The sequence below is a fragment of the Oxyura jamaicensis genome, chromosome 13, assembly GCF_011077185.1.
Source record: "Oxyura jamaicensis isolate SHBP4307 breed ruddy duck chromosome 13, BPBGC_Ojam_1.0, whole genome shotgun sequence".
NCBI classification, from domain to species: domain Eukaryota; kingdom Metazoa; phylum Chordata; class Aves; order Anseriformes; family Anatidae; genus Oxyura; species Oxyura jamaicensis.
The window spans coordinates 4,509,122-4,531,537 of record NC_048905.1 but is presented as its reverse complement, the minus strand read 5'-3'; the positions used below and the strand labels follow the sequence as shown (position 1 = coordinate 4,531,537).

At 38.7% G+C, this 22,416-nt stretch overlaps 1 protein-coding gene across 3 annotated transcripts in view; it reads left to right on the top strand.

Moving 5' to 3' along the window:
- Nucleotides 1-22,416, top strand: part of SLIT3 (slit guidance ligand 3) — a 511,770-nt gene that overhangs the window by 281,774 nt on the left and 207,580 nt on the right. For all 3 annotated transcript variants that reach the window (XM_035338343.1, XM_035338345.1, XM_035338344.1), the window contains exon 7: nucleotides 8,451-8,522. In XM_035338343.1, the coding sequence (XP_035194234.1) occupies nucleotides 8,451-8,522 (72 nt within the window). The remainder of the gene's footprint in view (nucleotides 1-8,450; nucleotides 8,523-22,416) is intronic.

Here is a 22,416-nt window from a genome sequence, read left to right as displayed (position 1 = left end):
ACTCCTAATTTTTGTCTGAAGATCTGGAAAACATTTTTCAAGTTATTGTATGACCGCAGGTGATAGAATTAATCTAACGTAATATGTGATATTAAAGGGGCCGGATGTCTGGAGATCAAATGTCAAGATTCCTTTTTTGCTCTGTCATCTCCCTAACTGTGTACAAGAGGTACTTCTGGTGTCTGGCCCTTGAGTGAGTTTACCTTCTCTTAATTGCTAAGGTCTATTGCATTTGCTCTCTGCCATAGCTTCTGTCTCATCATGTAATTTTCATGTTTGCTAAAAAAAAAAAAAAGTCTAAGCCTCTTAAAGACACGAGAGCCCTAGTTTTCTTCTCAAAGCTACATTTAGTAAATTATTAACGATGAGGATGTGTAAACACTCAAACATCAGATTTAACAAGATTTTTGCTAAGCACTCCTGTCAAATAGCACCTTGCTGTTACACCCACCCGTTATCCTAGCAATATATAACATATGTGGGCATTTTTAGCCCCCCTCCCTGTGCTGCTGTAGCTCTCATGGAGGGCAGCCGGGCAGGAGGCTGGGAAGCCCTCAGTGGTGTCCGGAGCACTGTGAGCAGCAGCCTTGTCCCTTGCATCCAGGACATCCCCTGTCCTGCACCATGGAGAACCAGCAGGGCAGTGACCCTCCCTTGCTGCTTCACTTTTTAGAATTTCCTGCAGTCTTCTGAAGCTGAGTCCTGCTGAAGCCGAGTTTTTAGAAATATTGCTAGCCCCAAACAAGTTTTGTCTCTCTGACAAATGACAGCAGATACCGCATTAAGGGATGAAGCACCCTGTGTCTCTCATTTTTAAAAGTTTTGGTTCTGTAATGGATTTGTTGCTATATGGAACACACGCACAGAGTCTTTTTCAAGGAAATAAGCCCCAAACCTCAGCTGCATGCTGCTATATTGATCTGCTCTAACAACTAGCCTGTGGAGGCTTATTTGTTTTTCCTTCAAAATGAGCATGACTTATGCACTATTAGCTCCATAGAAGTAAAACCATGATGTATGTGAGCCTATGTAAAGCTCGATCCTGTGTATAATGCGCATCGTGGCAGGTGCCCCAGGCAGCAGGGCCATCGGCACTGCCCACGGTGGCACCGTGGTGGTGTCCCTGTCCTCCGGGAAGGAGGCACGGGAGCCTCTGTGTCCCCCCAGCACTGCTGGCTCACGGAAGGGAAGAGGTTTGAGGTCTGGTTGTGAGTGATGGCCACCATCAGAGGTAACTTCCAGCCCTTATTGCAGGCCAGGGACAGAAGGCAGCAGCTACTTATTGATGCTATTTCACCTGCAGCATTTAGGTGGATGCTCACCTTCTGCATCCCCTCTATGCCATGCTCTTAAGTTTCAAAGTTCTGATTATTTAAATTAAATTTCCCCATATTTTTTTCTCTGTAAGTGCCTTGGTTTCAGATTTTCGACCATTTCTTACTAACATTTTAATGATGTGATTTCCTATTAATATTCCTAATACAATTCCCTAGTTTGGTGTGTTATCAATAGGGTGAATGATTAGTAACACCTTGGGATTAGAGCTTTTCTTTATGTGTGGCATTTGATCCTCGTAAACCTGAAAAGAACAATGAATATAACAAAGATGTAAGTAAGTGGAAACCTTTCGATAATGTAAAAACTACTACAGTAAATAACTTTCACATTCTCTAACACCTATTTTATCTTCCTCATTTCTTCCCCTTTTCCCCTTTGGGGCGATGGCAGAGGACGACAACAGATGGTTATCAGTCAAGAGTAACTAGGGAAACCGCAAAACCTGCCCCAATTGCTATGGAGACAGCCATTTATGTGCTTGGTATGCACTATTTGTTACATCAGCAACCAGAAATAGTTTTTTTTTTTTAATTGTTCTAAAGCCCCTGATATTGAAAGGAAATCTTGGTTCTGTGTGTATTTATACTTGCAGCAAGAGGCAGGACTCAACCTGTTCGTTTGTTACCTCAATTTTACATTAAGTTAATATCATCTCTGTTTTTTTGACAGCAACATTTTGAATTGAGTTAAATTATTAAACTTAGACCAAGTGCTTCATACTTTCAAACAGTCTGCAGAGTAAATGTTTATAAGGAATTCTCCTCGGTGAAATTCCTCCCTCCTTATTTAACAGCCTGGCAACATGGCTCTGGGTATGACCGAAGACTGGGAACGTGATTATTTCATGCAGACGAGTTGTTTTTGCCCATTGCTTCCACCACAGCTTTTGGTAAAACCGTATCTCTTTTTTTTTTTTTTTTTTTTTTTTTTTATAATGGAATTTTGGAACACTTATAAAAATCCCAGAGGGAGATTTCATCTGGATCACTGCAGCTCTGTCATCTGTGTTTCACACCACCAATTTACTCAATTTGGGAATTATTTTAACATTGAATTTAATGTATCAATTCCTCAATTTTGTAATACAAGAAAGCTTTTATAAAATGTTTTTAGTAATGCTTCAATAAAGAGTACAAATTGTAAATGGAAAACACATTAAAAGCTACTTTGAAATACCTTTATATTATTTCAATTTAATTGAATTTAGTATTAGTACAGAGTACCATCTATTACCACTTAGAGTGCATTCATTATCGACTTAAGGATAAGTTCTTTAGCTTGGTATGTGAGAAATTTACAAGGATGTATCTCAAGTGACTTTTTTATTATTATTTTTATTTTTAACGTTCTCAAAGGTATGTAAGGAATGGCTTGGAGACTGGATAATAAACGTTGTACAGTGCCCTTCTAATTCTGACAATTCTGACAATTTATTGAACTTTAATACTAGGGTATAAATATTATGGGACAGTGATTGCACAGACCCAGCAGTTTTTATTGGAAAAAAAAAAAAAAAAAAAGAAAAATGTTTAAGGAAAATGTTATTTCCAAAGGAAATTGAGGTTCCTTTGGATACCTAATTAACAAAATCAATTTTCTTCTAACTACTACTAGTAGTTCAATAACTATTTACCTTCCTTTGTATTGGCTATTGAAAAGTCATGTATTTTAAATATTTTTGTAAGGCAATGCATTTAACACGGACACTTAAATATGCGGTAGAGGATTTTATTAACCGGGAAGCGCTCAATCTCAGATCTATAACAGCAGTAATCTCTGATCTGTAACAGTGGAACTTTCTTAAATACGCAAGTAGTCGATGAGCACTCATGTTAAACATCTAAAATATGAGAAATCTGAAAGTATTTATCATACTACCTGTTAAAGCAGGCTGTTATTCAAATATTTAACTAGATTCTGAACAAAATATATAAAGAAGTTATACTAATTAAACTACTATCACTGTGTAATTAAAAACAAGCTTAACATTTGATCTCTGCAGTGGCCTCAGTATTGTTTGTAACTGAAAGCAATAAAAACAAGAATACAACCCTCTCTGAAGCAAAGCACAAACCACTGATCATAAAGCTCAGTGTTGTCAAGTGCTTGGTGTTCGATACTTGGAGGACGTCTTCATGTATCTGTGTGTGGCAAATTGCAGAAAAGGCAAAGTAAGCTCTTCCATATGGCATCAGGTTACTTGGTGGTATATGAATAACGATTGCCAGTAATATATAAATACAGGTTTCTATACAGTTGCTAACTTTTAATGTTAGAAACAGATAATTTCAGGTTTGGAAATTTTCATTCATTATAATATTTTATAACAGTTTTGGTTTTGTTTTAAACTTAAATCCAGGCACCATGATAAAAGTTACATTAGTTTTATTATTGATTTTTCTCTCTCAAATGTTTTTGAAAACAAAAGTATCGTTGTGAAAAAAAAAAAAAAATCGAAATCATTTTATTTAAAGGCTCATTTGAAACGGCAAACCAATATCAACATTTTAAAGTCCTACTCCTTCCAAATGTTCTTTGAAATTTAACTCTCCAGTATGATAGATAACATAGAAATCTAAATGGATAAGCCAGAGTTATAGTTCCTGTCAGAGGGAACTGTCTTTTAAACAGTTAACGTAGTGTCTTGACTAAGCCATAGAATTTCTTGTGATGTAAATCGGTTACGATGCAGCATTAGTTTTCATTTCAGAGAAAGGTGATGTCTCCATTTTTACCTTTTTTTTTTTTCTTTATAACATAAATTTTAAAGACAGATGATGCATGCAATTTAGTCACTGTTGCATGCAATTTAGTCACATAATCTTCATGTTTTTAATAAAAACTGAGACTGGCAATGGAGTCACGGGGCCATACATATGGCATTATGTATTATAACTCTATCATATGAAAAATGCCTTTTTCTCCAAACAGTTTGGTACGTTCTAACATTATTTGCAAGCATTTGTCACACTTCACCTAAATCCCATATACCCACTAAATATTTTCCTTGCTCATGTGTTTTCCTCTGCTCTCCGAGGTTTTCTGGTGTTGCTCTTTGTAGCTGTTAGCATTGTCTAGTTGCTAATTGCCTGTCACGGAGATCTCGGATCCCTGGAGCCTCCTGGGTGAGGTCAGAGGAGGTAATTCAATCACGCGTGTGCTGCTGGCTTTCCCAGGCAAGGATCTCAGCTCACTGACGTTGGAGCAAGAGCCCTTTTGACAACGTCACCGAGTCCAGGTCTGGTGCTTTGTGTCTAACGCATGAGGGATTCGGCATTGAAATCCAAACATGTGCTGTCACCCAAATAAAAGCCAGCGTCCATCCTACCTGGCAAAAACTTTGAAATTCAAAGTTTGGCGGCATTTTCTTGTTCCCACCTTTCTTATAGCTCTTATTTCATTCCTACTCTGTGGCTATCACACAGCTCCATCTTTGCAGTTTCATTCATTGTAGAAGCCTCTTCAAACACTTTTTCAGCATGAGAACATGTATTTTCTTCAGAGGCAATTAAATCATTTGATAGTTATAGATAAAGCCTGAGATTAGTGCTTTATTCTTGCAAAAGGCAGGAGCAAGCAGAGGAATAAAAGGTGACTTTGTCCATTGCAAAATTGTGTCTAAAATCTGAGCGAGCGTCATCTTAACTTTTTTTTTTCTTTATAATAATTGCATTACACCATTAAATGCGTAACAGATTGTAATGTTGAGGAGAAAAAGATCTTTCAGAAAAAGGATGAAGTCTGAGAAATATAGGTGATGTTTAAATCTGAATACATGCTTCTGTTGGCTGAGGCCAGTTTTGAAATCAACCTGAGACCAGCATAGCTGACCCGATCTCATGTAATGGTGCTCACGGGGTGTGGATGCCCTGTGCAGAAGGCAGCAAGGAAAAGAAACCAGAGGAGTGTAGCATGTTCTTCAAGGAAATGTACATGCTAGCTGTTCTTGAATACCGCTTTTTACATTTTTCTAAAGTTGAATTTTTACACTCTGCATACGATTAGTGTTACTCAGATAAGATGTTCTCCGAGGGGTGGTGGGCATGTCTGTTCTGTATTGAAGAGCTGCACGCACAGCATGTCTGCTTTGAGTATACGGTCTGTCTGCTAGCCCACGTCATGGGCTTTTTGTTTTGTCTTCACAGATACAAAAGGATCTGTTCAACACCTATCTATGGCTTTCTGTAAGGCTGTACCTGAAGTTTCCCAAAACTTTAAGCTAATACATTGTCTTGCAAGGAAGACATTGTTTAGACTTTGAATTCTCAAATCCCCAGTCTCTGCTTAACCACTCACTGGGCTGCTATGTGAATGCAAAGAAATAGAATTTCCATTTTTGCACAGAGAAATAACGGGGAGGTGAAGGGTCTTAAACACTGTCATGCTTAATTTTAAGACAACTAATAGTTGCGTTCCTTTTGGGAAGAAATTCTCATGCTTAGAGTTAAACACAGATGTGGATGTCCGGGCGTGACAGATATCGGGAGACAGAAGCTGTCTGCTATCAAGAAGTGCTAAGCATGTGGAGGCCTCCCAGAGACTGTGCAGATTTAGTTTATGGGGCACACAGAATTAGGCTGTATTGAATGTAGTGACATCTCTAATGAGTATTTTCCAAATTTACTGAACATCTTAAGTGCATGTCTTCTGTTGTGTCTAGAGGTTTCCCTTACAGTGTTCCTGTGCATTAATCACATGGGCTAAACTTCGTTGTTAGTGTTAGCATGATGGGACCTACAGAAATATGATTAAGATTGTCATTATGCTTTTCCAACAAAAATCAATCTATGAGAGTAGCATTTGTTTTTAAAGAAAGAAACACACCACATATGAAGCTTTTTAATAGAAGGCTTTGTGACTAGCATGCTGGGTTTATTTGCTTGCTTTAGTGTTTCTGGCAGAAAAATCAATATTATAGTGTAACTCAGATAAAAATAGGCAATATACAGTACTTCCCATAGAAGAAAAGAGAGAGGTGGTTCTCAAGTTGCTCTTGCTTTCTTTTCATCTTGCTAGTACGTGCCAACTTTATGCTTAATAAAGTATGCTTAATAAAGCCAACTGAAGTGTAAAGTACTTAGTCATGCAACCAGCATTATATTTAACTCATTTGAAGCTTATTCCTCCTGAATCCACCATCTCTTCCATTTGAGCAACAAATTTTTAACAACCCACACAATTAAACATTGATCTCATAAAAAGTCACTCTACAGCCACTTTGTTTTCCCAGCAGTCAAAATTATAGCAAAGATAGTAGCATCTTTGCAGGGTGGTGGGGGAGGCAGAGAGGACATAAAGAAATAAGTGTGTATATATAGTTGTATAAATACGTATATACAATACACACGAGCTGTCACACTACAAAATATCCCTTTGCGGGATTTTAAATTCTGGTATTGGTCAGTGTAGGCAACATTGCTGAAAGTTTTGCTAAATTCAGCATGTTCTCTGAAGTTATGAGAGCTATGAGAAACCTTAGCTGCCTTTATGCTTGCTAAGCTTTTTAGTAGACCTTATAGTCTGTATGGTATTTTATGTACTTAAAATGATAAAGAAAATGATGTTCATTGAGAGCAGACCAAGGATAACTTTCCTGTAGTCTTCAGATACAACCACATCCGATATACTCAGTGTTAGTGGATTAAATTCAGTCTGTATAGGGATGTGTAAAGATTATATCCAACGTGGCTATTTTTAAACCTTTGGATTGCCTTGTGCTTTTTACCCCAGAAGAGATCTCTTTGTTTTCATTGTTTTGTAATTATCCTGTAGCGCTCTGCCTGTGCTTTGCTGTTGTGCAGCAAGAAAGTTGTTGTGATGAATATTTATTTAGTCCAAAGTTAAGGTACAGCAAATTGGAAGAAGTTGGCAAAACTATGGAAATATGTATACGTCTAATATATTTGCTACCTGTGTATGTATAGTCACTATTTTGTAACAGCAACAAGAAACTGCAGTGCAATCTCTGTATCTTTGTTCATGATACTTTACACAAACAGGACGAATGATCCCAGCCTCACCAATCTGAAGTTTATACTATGCAAATCGCAGATACAGAATCAGGAGATTGCAAAATATTTATTTATTTATTTATTTAATGAAATTCAGACATTGTACTTACACATGAGTAGGTACATAAGTGTATTAAGTGTATTTCTTTAAGTGTAAAATTTAAGGGATCAGAGGTTAAAAAATGTAATCACTGAATTTTAAATTACAGCTTACAATTTTAATTTTCTAAACAAGAAAGGCAGATGTAGCTGTACTGCTGTATCCACGTATATTGTAAAATATATTTAAATTGTGCGTACGTAGGGAAACAAATGAGAGAACTCCACATTCCAAATATTAAATTACACATTTTGAAGCAGAATAGTGTTTTAAGTGTATGTGCGTATAATGCTTCCTGTTGCTGGGCTGCTCTCCCTGATGGAGTTAGACAGACCCTGCATTTAGGCAGGAATCTTTCAATAGAATGGGCTACCAGATGGGACCAGTAACAATGCAGAGAGGCATCGAACCACCACAGACATTTGGTGCTTAGAATAATAAAAAGACTATAAAATTAGATTAGTTGAGTCTAATTTGGAATTGGTATATTCCCTATGCACTCTCACAGCTCTCAGGCAGATAAAGCCTGGAGATTTAGTACTGTCAGGACAGAGGACTCCAACTTCCAGTAAAAGAAGAAAAGGCATTCTGGGAGGTCACGGAGGGCAGCACAGTGACCTCCAATGATTTACAGGCCTTTAGCTTAATGAAATTGTTTCAGTGACATGACGGTAAAAGCTCATAATGGATTGGATGCCCTAATGTAATGAAATTACTCCCTTCTGCCTTAAAAAAAAAAAAAAAAAAAAAAAAAAAAAAAGGCCCAATTAATATTTACTGAGACCTGACAGGCTTCAGTGTGCGGTAGCGTGCAGCGCTGTCAGCCAGCAGTGCCAGAGCCGGAGCAGCGTGGCAGGCTGAGCAGCACTGCGCCGGGGCGGCGAGCAGGCGCTGCGAGGGGGTGGAGGGACCCCTCGGGGCTGGGGAAGCCCCTCACCCGGCTCTCCAAGGCAGCTCTGCCCGCACCGGCCAGCCTTCATCCTCTCCCTTCCTTTCTGCAGGCAACTGGACAACAACCAGATCAGCTGCATCGAAGATGGAGCCTTCCGAGCCCTGCGCGACCTGGAGATCCTGTGAGTTGACTTGGTGCTTTGCTGGGGCGGCGGGGGGTGCCTCACCCGGGCTGCGGTGCTGGGGGGATCCAGGGGCTTAATCTGCTGCCCTCCCGCCGGTGGGATAGGTAGCGGAGTAAAATGTCACGCTAATTAAACCACAGTAGACGACTTGTCTGTTACCGCTCCCAAGGAGCGGGGAAATCGCTGCTCTCACTGCTGCATGGAGCAGATGGGGTTCGGCAGCATGCAAAGTGCGTGCGATGTGCGCTCTGCAGCCAGCACCAGCACAGGGCTGCGTAATGTCGGGCAGCAGACGGGTAACAGGTTCGGAGGGAGCAATGTTATGAGGTATCTGACAACTGACCTAGGCAAAAAGCTGTTTAAAAGGTGTTTGGTATGTAAGAGGGAGGAGAGACGGGGGCTTGGCAGGATTGTTCAGTGCAGTCATTGGCTTTTGGGGAGGATCCTGCTCCGAGGGCTGAAATAACACCACGTTGTACTCTTCCAGTGCCACAAACTTTACACATTGGCTGTTAAAGCTGCAGCACAGTTGATTAAAAAAAAAAAAAAAAAAAAAAAAAAAAGGTGGAATCTGACTGTAACAGAGAAAAACTGCTTTAGATATAGAGCACTGCTCTTGTAATGTAAAAATCCAATATTACCCAGAACTCAGTATCAGAGCAGATAATTTCCTTATTACTAACAGGTACTTGTTCACATAAAGAGACCTCTTCTGGAACACAGTTTGACCATATGAACCGATATAAAGCTTTTCCTGTTACCTGGAAGTTAATACTGCAGAGCTGCAAGCATTAATACATCTGAAAGCACTCAGTCCTATGCCAGAAAGGAATGGTGGCAGCGGGTACAGGGGACAGGAACACTCCTGAATTCAGATTCTTCGCATCTGGAGTGAAGTTAATGCTGGTGCAGCTCTGAAATGGTCTACACTTAAATACAGTAGGGAAGGCCCGCTCAGACTGCTGACAAGGTTGCCCTCAAGTTCAGTGGTATGAAACAGCAAATGGTAGGTGGTTAAAGGCTGCACCTGCCTCGTGCAGCCCTGGCAGCTGCAGATTCATCAGACTCAATGCATCGCCTTTGGCATCTGAGAACGGGCAATACAACAGGCTTTACGAATGGCAATGTGCCATAAACCAAGTTCTGATTTTTTTAATATGCATATGATAATACTGTGAAGTTTTCCCCAAGGGCTGTAGCCACCTTGGACTGATGCTCAAAGGATTTTTGCCATCGGCGGCAGCAGAAGCAAGTTCAGTTTGCTGAGAGACCTAGGAGTGGTGTCTGTGCCTGTCTGTCTGTCCTAATCATCCGAGACAGCTGTGGTCCCTCTCCCTCCCGAGCTGGGACGTTGTTATTGATTATATACGGTGTGTTGCTCACATTGAGCTAACAGAGGTATCTGAAGAGTTTCTTACATGGGATCTTACATTAGCGAGTATTGTTTGAATTCTATATTAATAGCCCTTTCAAGGAAAAGCAGCGAGTTGCCACTATAAAATTTTATTTGTCTGTGTGGTGAAAGAGTCCACTGTGTGGTGGAAAAAAGGGAAGAAAGGAAAACAAACAAACAAAAAACTATGTTCTCTGCAGTGGGAGAATCAGTCCTCCACTGACACTAGACTGTGCTATAACTTCTGCTACAGTAGACTGGACATAAATGGAACCTTTTTTTTTTTTTTTGTAATATACCGAGTAATGCAGGCTCTGAAAAGGCTGCTGAAAATGCATTCCTTTTCCCCAGGATGTTGAATTAGTTTAGTGGTTAATTCTACACCAGGTATTTGTGGGTGGGAGAAGAGGAAGATTTCTTTCCACCGTATAAAGTACATCATATTCAATTCTTTAATGCACTGTTAATTTTCATCACAGACATACTGCTACAAGACTGATCCATCCTAATTCTAAAAAAATTAGAAAATAGGATTGATAATATCTATTTCTAAAGTTAGTTTTCTCTCAGTCATGAAATCTGAGTTGTATACTTCAAACTTCAATTGATTTTTTTTCTTCAAAGAAAGTTTTAGCATTTAAATATCTAACAACTTCATGCCCCATGGGATATCATATCTTTAGTTGTAAAACAGTCATAAATGTAAAAAAGAAAAAAGAAAAAAGAAAAAAAAGAAAAAAAAATAAATGAATTTTAACTATCAAAGAATATTATCAAGTGAAACCAAAGGACTTCAAGATAACATCTCAGAGCAGAGTTTGCCACTGTATATTTTATGCAGTTATATATTTTAACTCTTAATGCAATATGTAGAAAATATTTAATGATTCTGGAAAAAGTATATACATATTTGTTTGACCAGCTTGCAAAGGTACCAAATTATTTCCTTCTTTAACTTACTGAAAGCTTGTGATCATTTTGATATCAAACATTTACATTTCTGCATCTTTTCTCTACCTATCCATCTACAGAATTCTAAATTTCTGTAGATTACTTGTGGCAGAGACAAAATGCTTAGTGGTACCCAGAAATTAAATTAACACTTAACCTTAAAAACATTTTGGTTTCTGGATTGCATTCTTCATTCAACTTGAATTCATCTAAAAATATGACTGTAAGGAGTTTGGTGATTTGGTAGATGTGGGAATGGAAGGAAATTGTGCAATCCTCCAAATCACAGAGCACTCCATGGTCCGTGTTATTTACTTCTGCTTGTCAAGCAAGCTGTCTTCATTTACTGCTTTTATTTTCTTTTTAAAAGCGATAAGTTTCTATCCCAACAAACAGCACTGAGACAGAGATGAAAACATGACTGAAATTCATTACTAATGTCAGTCCTGTAAACAGCGCACTGAGCGGCTAACTTCATATGGAGCTTGGATCAGACCCAGGCGCTGACTGTGGCTCCCAGTACCAGCAGTCTTTTGATCACGTCTCTGTGTATGAGCTTCAGTATTTCAGGGGCCCCAAAAGGTGCCCCGGATCCTGTGATCTGACCTCTGTAGACCATAATACAGATGCACACTGCTGCTGGTAATTGCAAGTTTGGATTAAAAAGCTGTGAAAATGTTGCGAACTCAGTGCTTTGGTGCCTTCTGTTGATTGGCTTTGCCCCTGCAGCAAGGTGAAGATAATGTCTGAGAAATGACACACAACTGACAGCTTACTTAAGCATTGTTTCTTTGTAGCTTTGGATTGAGGCTGCTTTTGTTCATTTTTGCATCAGACTTTCTGTACTGCTTCCCCTAAAGATTTGTTTCTGTTGACGAGGTAGGGTTTTTCTTCTTGAAATCCTTCCTTTCCCCTTTTTTGTAAGATGGTAAAACATACTTCCTTGGGTTTGTTCTTGCATTCCAAGAGATAGAAAGGTGTGTGCAACTGCTAATATAGCAATAACATGGAGCAGTGTCATGTATTTTTAAAGGAGTGACGCAAGTTATTAATTAACTTATGACCTGTTGGAATAGCAATGTGCAGAAAAGTTGAAGAAAATTGGTGAGAAACTTTCACTAACTGTTGATTTTAGTAGAATGTTTTCTGCTCTGTTTAATTTTTAGTTGTGTCCTCTGGCAATACCTGGCAATAACAGTGTTATTGAGAAATATATATTACTGTAGCTGTAAGCGAGTTACGATTATTTACCAAAGAAATAAAAAATAAAAATAAAAGACCTTCAAAATAATTGTCCACTATTTCCTATGGGGTGTGGCAATAAGACATACCCCTTATAGATTACAAATGTGTTACACCATAGCTTCATATCCAAATGTTCAACCCTACAATGCATAGGAGATAAAACCATTTCAGAGCTCAGAAGTTCGCCTTCAGTCTCATTGGATATATAAATAAAAGGAATTAATTTCAATATGATTCGAAAAGCCCGGTCAAACTGGATAAACCATTACGATTGAGCAAATGATCATGCTGCTGTCGTTAGTCTGTAAGTGCTGAACAATACTTCATTCTTAGGATCCATTTCTCAGCAAGATACAGAACTCAGTGTAGAAAAAACAAACAAACAAACCACCATAAAAACACCTTTTTATTTATTTATTTATTTCTAATGGAATAGGTTTGAAACCGTGTGGTGACATGGTAGTAGTGCCACGTGGACAGGATAGAAAGAATTATAAGTCATTGTTGGCAACTTACCTGGAGCATTTTCCTTGTTTTACATTGTAAAAGCTGTTTTTCCTCCTACTTTAAGATGATAGCTAACAGAGACGGGAGCTTGAACATGTTTTATTCATTGCATTTTTTTCTGGGGGAAAAAAAGTAGTCCTAAACCAAAAGATATTATCGAATCAAGAGTTAATATGAAGAGGATTGTTGATAGATTTTCTTAATGAAGGTAAATGTGTTCTTGCTTTACAGATCTAGTATTGAATAACTTAGGGTTTTGCTTGTTGTTAATTGTGTTAGTTGTAGGTCTTACACATCTCACAGCCTTAAAAAATCCTCTTTCCTGAGCTTCACCTGCTTTTTGATATGAATGAGCACTGAATCTGCCATTAAGTGTCTAGCAACAAAATATGCATGCAGGAATCCACCATTCAACTCTGAGCACTCTAGTGTGAAAAATCATGATAATTCATGCACAAGTGATACTGAAGAAGTACAAGCACAGTCACCCAAATATCCACGACAGTTTGAAGCCATAACTTTAATTCTAAATGGGCCCTAAATATTTTATCTTAAAAAAAAAAAAAAGTAAGAATAAATGAAAACACTCCACCCTTCTGTCTCTGAAATCTTAACATAAAAATAGTAATAGTTGAAACTAGAAACTGCAATTGTTATATCAGCATTTGAGTATATCCTTTTTTCTACAAAGTGCTTCTGTCTTGCTTGTTGAATGCCTCCGTGATAAATGCCCAGGAACACGCAGTGCTACGTGCTGTTTTCTTTCAAACTCTGATTCAGCACCCAGTTGTGTTGCGCGGGACACATGCGATCTGCCAGGCCAGCAGCAGTCTGCGTCCCCCAGTTCTTCTGTGTGTTGGGCAAAGCATCCATTCCTAGCAAGTATTTTACAAATGCACTACGGTTACTCATGCTTTCATTTTTCAATCCCATGCATTCCTGTTACAAAGGATTCAGTTTCATAAAAATGTTAGTAATATTTGAAATTTCACATAGAGTTGCCATGGATGCATGAGCTTATAATACACCACTTTTTTGTCCTAACAAACTTTTAAGAATTTTTATGAAAATGAATTGTTATTTTCTGTTACAGCCAGGATTTAATTGTTTCCTATAGTTGTCATCTGTATGCTGAACATCCAGTTGCATGATCAGTTTTGCTTATTTGCAAAATGCTATTCTGGGCATGTCTTCACTAGATAGAAGATTTTTATTTGCCTTCCCAACCTGGAGAGTCAGGGAGCTAAAGTCATGACATAATTCTAAATATATGAGTTGTCATTGCTTAATGAAAGCCTGAAAATGCCACACGAATGTGATTTCCTCCTCTATTTTGCTGGAAATTATGATAGGTTGAGGCAATCAGGATCAAATTTGAACTCCGTAAATTCCTATAACTGATACCAAAATACCTAAATACAATATGAAAATGAGATTTCTACTAAAAAAGTTGTGCATAGGTGCTTTACATATTACTACTTAAGTACATTAAAATTAGAATGATTAGCCTTTTTTAAAAACCTGAGGATATATGCTAGTTTAAATGTATGTAAATTAATAACAATTAATTAAAAATATTTATTTATTTCATCAGTCAGCAGGTGCATAGTGTGTGTGTGATAAAAACAAAACTGGTGTAGTTATTGGCAGCGTATGAGTAATTGGGTTGTCTACCCATTAGTAGAAATCCCCAAAACACGAAACAGAGCTTGGATTTTCTAAGAGTATCCCCATTTTCTGTGCACAGGTTGTATTGCAGGGAGTCAGGTTATGTCAGAGGAAGAGTAAGTCAGCTTGGCAATTGAGAAAGGGTGCAGTGGACAAATTATAATTTTCTTTTTTCTTTACTCCATTCCTCATTCAACCGTCCAGTAGTTTACATCATTCCCATTTTTCCTGGCTCCTGTATCATTGTAGATCTTTAAGGGAATGAGAAATGCTCCCGAATACTGCTGTTACTCTTTTAAGTTCTCTGTTATCTAAATCAGTTGGCGATGAGATTAACTACAGAAAGGCCTTTTTCTGGAGAACTTTTTAGAGAGCTACTGCACCCCAATGGACCCTGATGAAATGAGATAAATAGTTAGCATGAATAGACAGAGGAAAGATGGGGTACTCACACAGTTGCTTGATAAGGAATGTTTTTATTTGCTGATATATTTCCGTGGGAGATCTGGCATCACTGCTCAAGATATGGAAATGAAATCCAAGATAACCTCTGTTCTACAACTTATTACAAAATGTGAGGTTGGAAGTACAGCATGGTGAAAGGAACACTATCCAGATGGCACCATGGTGACAGGCTTTATATCAAAGACCAGCTGAGATAAAATAAGAGCAGGCAATTGAGGCCCTCTGAAAATCACTGATGCCTGTTACAGATGTAATGTAACTCTCTCTTTATGGGGGGGGAATATATTTGCATAAATTCATTGATCAATGATTTTTCTAATCCTGCACTGTTCCAGGCATGTCCCAGCAAACTGATGAACATTTCTATCAGTCCTCAGTGCGGGTGCCATATTATATCATATATTGAGAAAATATGTTTTTTTCTCTCCTGGAACATATGCAGTATTTGAATGCTGTGCTCATTTTCCTTTCCTGCTCCCATTAGGTTGGAGGGTTTGTTTGTTTGTTTTTCCTTTAAGAATAGCCTGGAGACCTGCAGGCTGCAGAACTTATCAAGATAAGAGCCACGCCAGGTTAGAATTACTAGTTTCATGAATCACTGCCCAATGTGCTTTTTGAGAAAGCCCAGGTTTACAGCCCACATAGTGTAAGTCCTTTACTGGTGCTACAATCACTGTGCTGAGAGACTCTGAAGTCAAAACTCCCTGAGACACAGGGATTTCTGGCAAACCTTTGTTCCGTGGTATTAATTGTTTCATTTGTATGCTCTGCTCATCTGGTGACCCGCCCTACCTCCTCTTTAACTAATATAGTTTCTTCGTCAGTAATACAGAAGATGTAGAACAAGTATTTTGCCTGTTGAAAGTCAAATGAATGTGAATGACTTGATCCTGGGGACACTCAACTGTATATTTAATGCAGACATACAGCTGAACACCTTATCCAAAAGCTAAGCTGAAGGCTGAGATGGGAATAAAGCTCCTTGCAGATGAAGTTGAGCTGATGATGGAGTTATGAGGGGGAAGTAATACGTTCAAAGTAGATGAGTAGTCACTTTATGCCATAATTCACAATTCACTGTTTGTGTGACTTCCCAAACAAGCTGGATGTAATCCCACTGGCATTAATGAGGTCTTTTTTGGTTGGGAGAGGAAGCTGCGTGCCCATGTGGCAGAGTCTTTTTGTTATCAACACCCAATACACCAGGATGTCCTCAGCCCTTCGGTGACACCAAGTCCAAAGCTGGTGGTGAATGCAGCAACTGTGCTGACTCTGGGGTCAATCACCACAATGCCAATTTAAAACAAAAATTCAAAGCATATAAAGATTGCCGCTTTTTCTCTGCATGCAGTTAAAGATATTGTTTATGGTCTATAGGCGTATCAGTAGCCTGCCTTTTTCAGAGGCTGCATTTGCCTCTCCGTTGTGCTGGTAGAACAACAGAGAGGCTCAGAGCTGTAGTCATTCCTTACAGAAGAGAGAGCTCAAACGCCTGGTTTCTCTGCAACAGAGGTTACAATTGCCACGAGAGCTCTGTGCACGAGAATTGTTGGTGTGCCACATCAAGCATTGTGTCAGGTATTTAACCTTGATCTATAGTTGCTGGGATCAGGGTGCTAGTATTAGTATTTTCCAACATTTTGATCTTGGGCAATAATATTGTATCTGCGATAAATTTGAAATCAAAACAGTACGATGTAGATATTTGGCTTGAAAATGAAGCAGATAATACGTTTACACCTAAGCAAATGCATATGTTGAAGCTTCTTATCTAAAATCCAATAGTATATTTTTTCTGCTATTCACAAGGTTATGCATAAAATACAAGAATATATTTTGGGTGCCTAACACAGACATGTTAAAAGAACATACATTTTAATTAGACTTTTACGTTGCGATGAAATACATGAAAAATAATTATAAAGACTTTTAAAAGAAAGGTATATGATTAATGTAAATTACACTTTCTTTACATAGCATATCCAGTTCTGTTTAACAAACAAGAAAATTTAAGAGCTGCATTAAGGACAGAAATGTGGAATTATTTTAAAGTAATTTGAAGTAGAATAATCACAATTTCTATGTTAATTTTGTTATCATAAATGAAGCAATTTCATGTTAACTGGTCTGATGCTTTTAAAGCTGAATTGTATTTCTTGAGTTCCTGTTTTGGGGTGAATAGGCTGAAGGCTTTGTTTCAGTATGCATGGATGATGGCTGGCCCTGCTGTGGTCATCTGCAGATTCTTAGTAGCAAGATATTTTAAAACATTGTAAGTTGTTGTAATATAGCTTGATAGCCTGTTGCTCTTGAGTATGTTAGAGATATCACAGAAAATAGCTTGAAAGAGCATCAAATGAAGTGGCCAAATAAAGCCATGGAAGGAAATAAAGACCACTACTGCCAGTAATTTTTAAAAAATTGCACGTATCCCTCGTCTTCATGGTGCTAGCGGGTGGGAGATATTTGTGGTTTGCAAATGCCAGACAGGCTGAGATGGGGATTTGCTTGAGGGTAAAACAAAAGAGAACGTTGTGGAAGACAGGTCGATGACTGCGATGAAGGGATATAAGAGCATGCACTGAACAAGGTCTTTGTTCACCAGATTAGTAATTTAGATTTGTTTTCGCCTCTTTTGCCATTAGAATCTTAGATTGTGTGTGTCACCAAAAGTGCTTTTTTGGTGGTGGTCTAGGGAAAAAGGAGGGTGGGAAGGCAGATCTTGTTTGTGGCTTTCAGCTTTGGACTTGGCTACGGCAATCGATAAATTGCCGCATTGCAGCATCTCTGCGACGACGCCTGAAGGCCGTTGAGAAGCCCCCGTTGGTGCAAGAGGAGGCTGCGGGCTGGGCGGGCTCTGGGAGGGGGTAGTCCGCTCCACACACCCAAGCTTCTGACTGGCTCCTTGGGCAATTTCAGCGATGTCTTAAAAGGGTTGGGTCCATTTCATCTGTGAGACACCCTGTCTTCCCGTCCACGGCTAGGGCGTTAGAAAGCAGGTGAGGTGCTTCAGCTGATACTTAGGCTGAAGCAGTTAGGACAGACCATCCGCAATGGCAGTTATATTTTATTTGCTAGGGGTACAGATACTACAGGTGAACAGTCAAATATGGAGAACAATTGACTCCTTTTATATAGCTGCTTCTTGCGCTTGTAGAATATTCCTGAACAAATCGTGAGCGCTTCACATTTTTCTCCATGTATATTTTATCTGGCACGTTTTCACTCTGGACTGAACGCAAATGAAACACTGTGAGTATTTGATATTCAAATGGTTATGATTTTTTAGTGTTATTGCATACGCATGCATGAATATAAGCAGGTATTGCTGCTTCTCATGGGCAGGTGGTGTTTGGGAGAAATTTAAAAATGGGAAAGGCAGGTGTTTTTAAACATATTGACTATTTTCTTGTGTGATCCATGCAAGTGCTGTCTAATGTATTATTAAAAGAAAACTTGATGTTTAATTCCTGATGGAAAGCAGATCCCTTTCCAGCTTCAGCAAGAATCACGTAATTGCCCTTGTCTAGGAGCTATGTGTTAGCTTTGTTTTTTTCAAAATATTTCTTTTTTCTGTAAAAGGTAATTTTTCCTGAAAAACGTTCATACATGCTGGTCTAAGTTCACTGAATGTGTATATCACACGTTCCCTATCATTCATGCAGATTTATATTAGACGGTGCATTAACCGTTACTTAGAACATGTATGAATTGCATGTAGGGGCATCACATTCTGTTAGAATCTAAAATTATTTTCCAAATATTTGTGGGCATCTCTTGTGTTTTGGGGAGGGGGTTTTGGTAATAGAGGTGCAACTTCCCTTTTTACAAGGTTTGTTTCTTTCTTCCTCTGTCTGCTGTCCAAAGTGGAGATTGCCTTTGCGGATCCTTGCCGTGCCATGCCCTTTGCCATGTTACCAGTGCTATCAAAAATCTCCTCCTGCTGCACTCCCAGTGGGAATCCCAATGGTATTGGGAACTGAGGGGCAGCCAAGCTGCTGGGCTCCTGAAATTAGGGGGGCTGCTCTGGCAAGGGGAATGATGGATGTAATTTTGCCTGCAGGACCTGTTAGGTTTGCTATCGGAGGGAAACAGAAACAAAGGGTTCTGGCAGCCCACGCTCCACGTATTCCAGTCTGCTTTCTAAAAGGCTTTTGTAAAGCCTTTTGCACAGACACCCAGACACTGGCTAAATTGCTCTCAGTGCCGTTTCTGTTCATTGTCATGTTTCTGCCTCCCAAGCAGCTGCCATGCTGCACACCTGAGGTTTGCCAGCCTGTCCCTCCTTTGGTCCTAGCGGTCACCGCGGGACTTGCAGGAATCCGCAGTCCCGCAGGCAGTGTCGCATTGCGGCAGTCGATGAAGTGGCACCGGGCTAGCACAGGGTGAGTGCCACTTCATCCAATGTTGTAACATAGCCCCTTTCAATGAATATAGAAGTCCTTTTTTATTTTTTTATTTTTTTTTATTTTTGTCACTTTCTCTACATCTGAAAAGACAGCCAACTTAGGTGCATCACTTGGAATGTCTTTTTGGATCTGGGCATGCCATAAAGCATGCAAATGTTATGTTCATTATAGTAGTTCATAAGTTCTTTATTTAATTTCAGTTAAAACACAGTTTTGAAGAATTATACTGTTCCTTTCCAATTCAAATTTAATAAGTTTATTTAGAATTTATTTTGGTGGAGGTCCTGAAAGGAAACCGCAGCACTCAGCTGGCTCTATGCTGAAACCTTTTCCCTTGATCTTGGAAATCTACATCATGAAAGGCACTTCATCCTGAGCAAATGGCAGAAGTTGCTTGCTCCTTTCAAATTATAGGGTTGAACAGTGTTAGTTTGAATTGGACTATGTCTATAAGGCTGCTCTAGCATCAGAAAGGACTAAACAGAAGCAACTGTTCAGGCAGGAAGCTACAAAATCCATTTTATTTGCTAGAGTGTTGATGCATCAAATTCTGCCTTGTTGATTCTTTTTCATCCTTTCCATAAATACACTCCAGTGGGCTTTCAAACCTCTGTATGCATAGAAAACCCAATCCAGTTTCCATTGATTTTGACACAGAATCTACAAAGTATAGTATCAGAAAAGCAGGCAGCTGTGTAACAGCACGATCCATATTTACTAAAAGAGATGTCTCTATAACCCAAAAAAGTGTATCTATTTAACAAATGAATTATATTAAAGACATATTTCTAATATCATTTTAAGCATACTAATTCATCAATCAAGGGACTTTCAAATGAATCTGCAAATTCTCAGTTGTAAAACTGAGTTGAAATTGAACACAATTATATTTTTGATCCCTCTGCCTCCATTGAAAATCTGTGCCTAAATAAGCGGACCGCAGGAACTAGATTCACTGCCTGTTAAAATCAGCAGCGGTATTTGCACTGACTTCAGTGGTCATTGATCTCGCTATTATGATAGCTGTATTTGTTTCCCATGGTTCTAGGCAGTAACATCAGTTGTGGAAATCAAAACCACCCTGATGCTGTAGAACATTTACTCAGTGTTTGCATAAATATTTTTTTATTCTCTGAGTCCAAATACTTACAAAAAAATGTGGATGCAATTGGGGCTTAAAGCCTTAGCAATCATTCCCAATGTGGTGTAGCAAAAAATGTGTAGGCTTTGAGCAAACACTTGAGAAAATGTTTTTTGGTTAGAAAATAACTAAAGGCAGTACTTCTTATGCCATTTTTGACTTTAGAAAAACAGCCTGTTAGAGTATCCTTAATTTTAAAATAAAAGAGTGGCAGAGGAATTTTGACCCATGTTCTTTTGATTTTGTCTGAATGTTTTTATAACTAAGTTTCCATTCGGACCCTATTGAATAGGTATTTTCTGCCTAGAATTATAAGATCTTGTAGAAGATGGAAAAGCTGATTGAAATTTCTTTGGAAAGCTTTTTTAACCCTCACCAGGCATGGAAATTAGATGGAAACAGAGGATTTAACTGGTATCTGCATTTTGTACAGCTAATAGAGGTGATTTGATTATTTGGGAAAATGGATATGTCCTATTTATAGAAAGAGAGACCTCATTAAGGGGAAGTGGGAAGACAACTCATGTAAGACCATGTGAGTGACAGTTCTTGACTTGACATCTAGCAAAGTCCACAGTCTGTACACTGAACAGTGCACAGTTATCCTCTGTATAACCTTTGTTATATTTCACTTTAACTTATTGTGGTTTAGCTCAGCTTATTTTACCTTATTCTATTCTATTATTCTATTTTCTACTTTATCTTGTTTCAGCATATTTTATTAATTTGCTTGTTGGTGTAAGCAAGTAAATTCCAGCATAATGATGTGTGCACATGCAACACAAATAAAATAAAACTTAAAATATATGAGAAAGGTTTCAGCATTAGTGACTAGACATCAGTTACAAGAATCCTCAATTTTGTTCCCAGCTGTATTTGTACAACAATAAGATCTTTAATTGTACAGTCCCAGAAGATTTGTTTCTTGCTTCTTTTATCCATTCACACTGATTCCTGCTCCCAGGCTCCTTACCCAGGTGGTTTGCCCACCGGTTGTTCAGCTGCATCTCTGTCTTTCCTTCTCCTCTGCTCATAACCCTGGTTCCTGACATTGCCAGTTCCAGAGACTCCAGCCAAGGCACAGCCAAGTCTCTGGGGATGACAGAGGGACGTTCATTGCTTGGGGATGCAACAGGATTTATTTAAAAAAGAAAAAAAAAATAAATAAAGGAAAGAAAAAGAACTTCCTATTACAACAACCCAATTGCCCCAAAGCCTGATGTGTTTAGATGTAGTGTCATTCCTTCAAGGGAAAAAATAAAAAATAAAAAAATAAAAATGATATGCCTCAAACATCTGGCCTTTATAATAAGCTCAAATAGCTAAAATCTGAAAGTTAAATGCAAATTAAAATCAGTCATAGAATGGGAAGAGTCAGGGAGTTGTAGCAGTAAATGTTTCTGGCTGTTTTGTCTGTAATTCCATACTAAGCTTATTTATTTTATTTTACTTTTTCATACATTTCTAAAAAGAACATTTTATTTTCTCTGTATCCTCGAGACTCGTCAGATGTCTGACATCAGCTTCCCAAGCTAATGATGCTAGAGCCTCTCATGTTGCGGTGATGAAAACATTTGTGAGCATATCAGCAAAGACTAATACTAGAACAGAAACCACAAATTGGCAACTAGTTATTTTTATTTATTTCTGTGAATCTTACATGTCACCTGGAGACTATTTAGAAGATTATTTGCCTGGGATAACATTGTGTTTAAAAATAGCACTTGCATAGTGCCAACTCATTTTAGAGCTGGGTACAAATATTGAGACAAAATCCCAGCTGTTATTGCTTTTGCTGCTAATTTGAGGTGTCAGATCAGAGCTCTACTGCTGTATGTCAGTGAATAAGGCCCCTTGTGAGATCATTATGTTTTCTAACAGTTGAGAGTAATGGATTCATCAGTGCAGCATCAGTTGCTTTCATTACATGCCCGCACGGTAGTTGTGGGCTTTAATTTAAACAGGCCGTGGGGAGATCAGAGGATTGAGTAGAAGAGGGGCTCAGGACTCACCAGAACTCAGAGATCTGGTCAAGATTTGCACCTTGCCTCAAAAGAGCAAATCTTGGATGCCTTGAAAGTCAAAGGTGAGGACAACTGCTCGGTGCTGAGG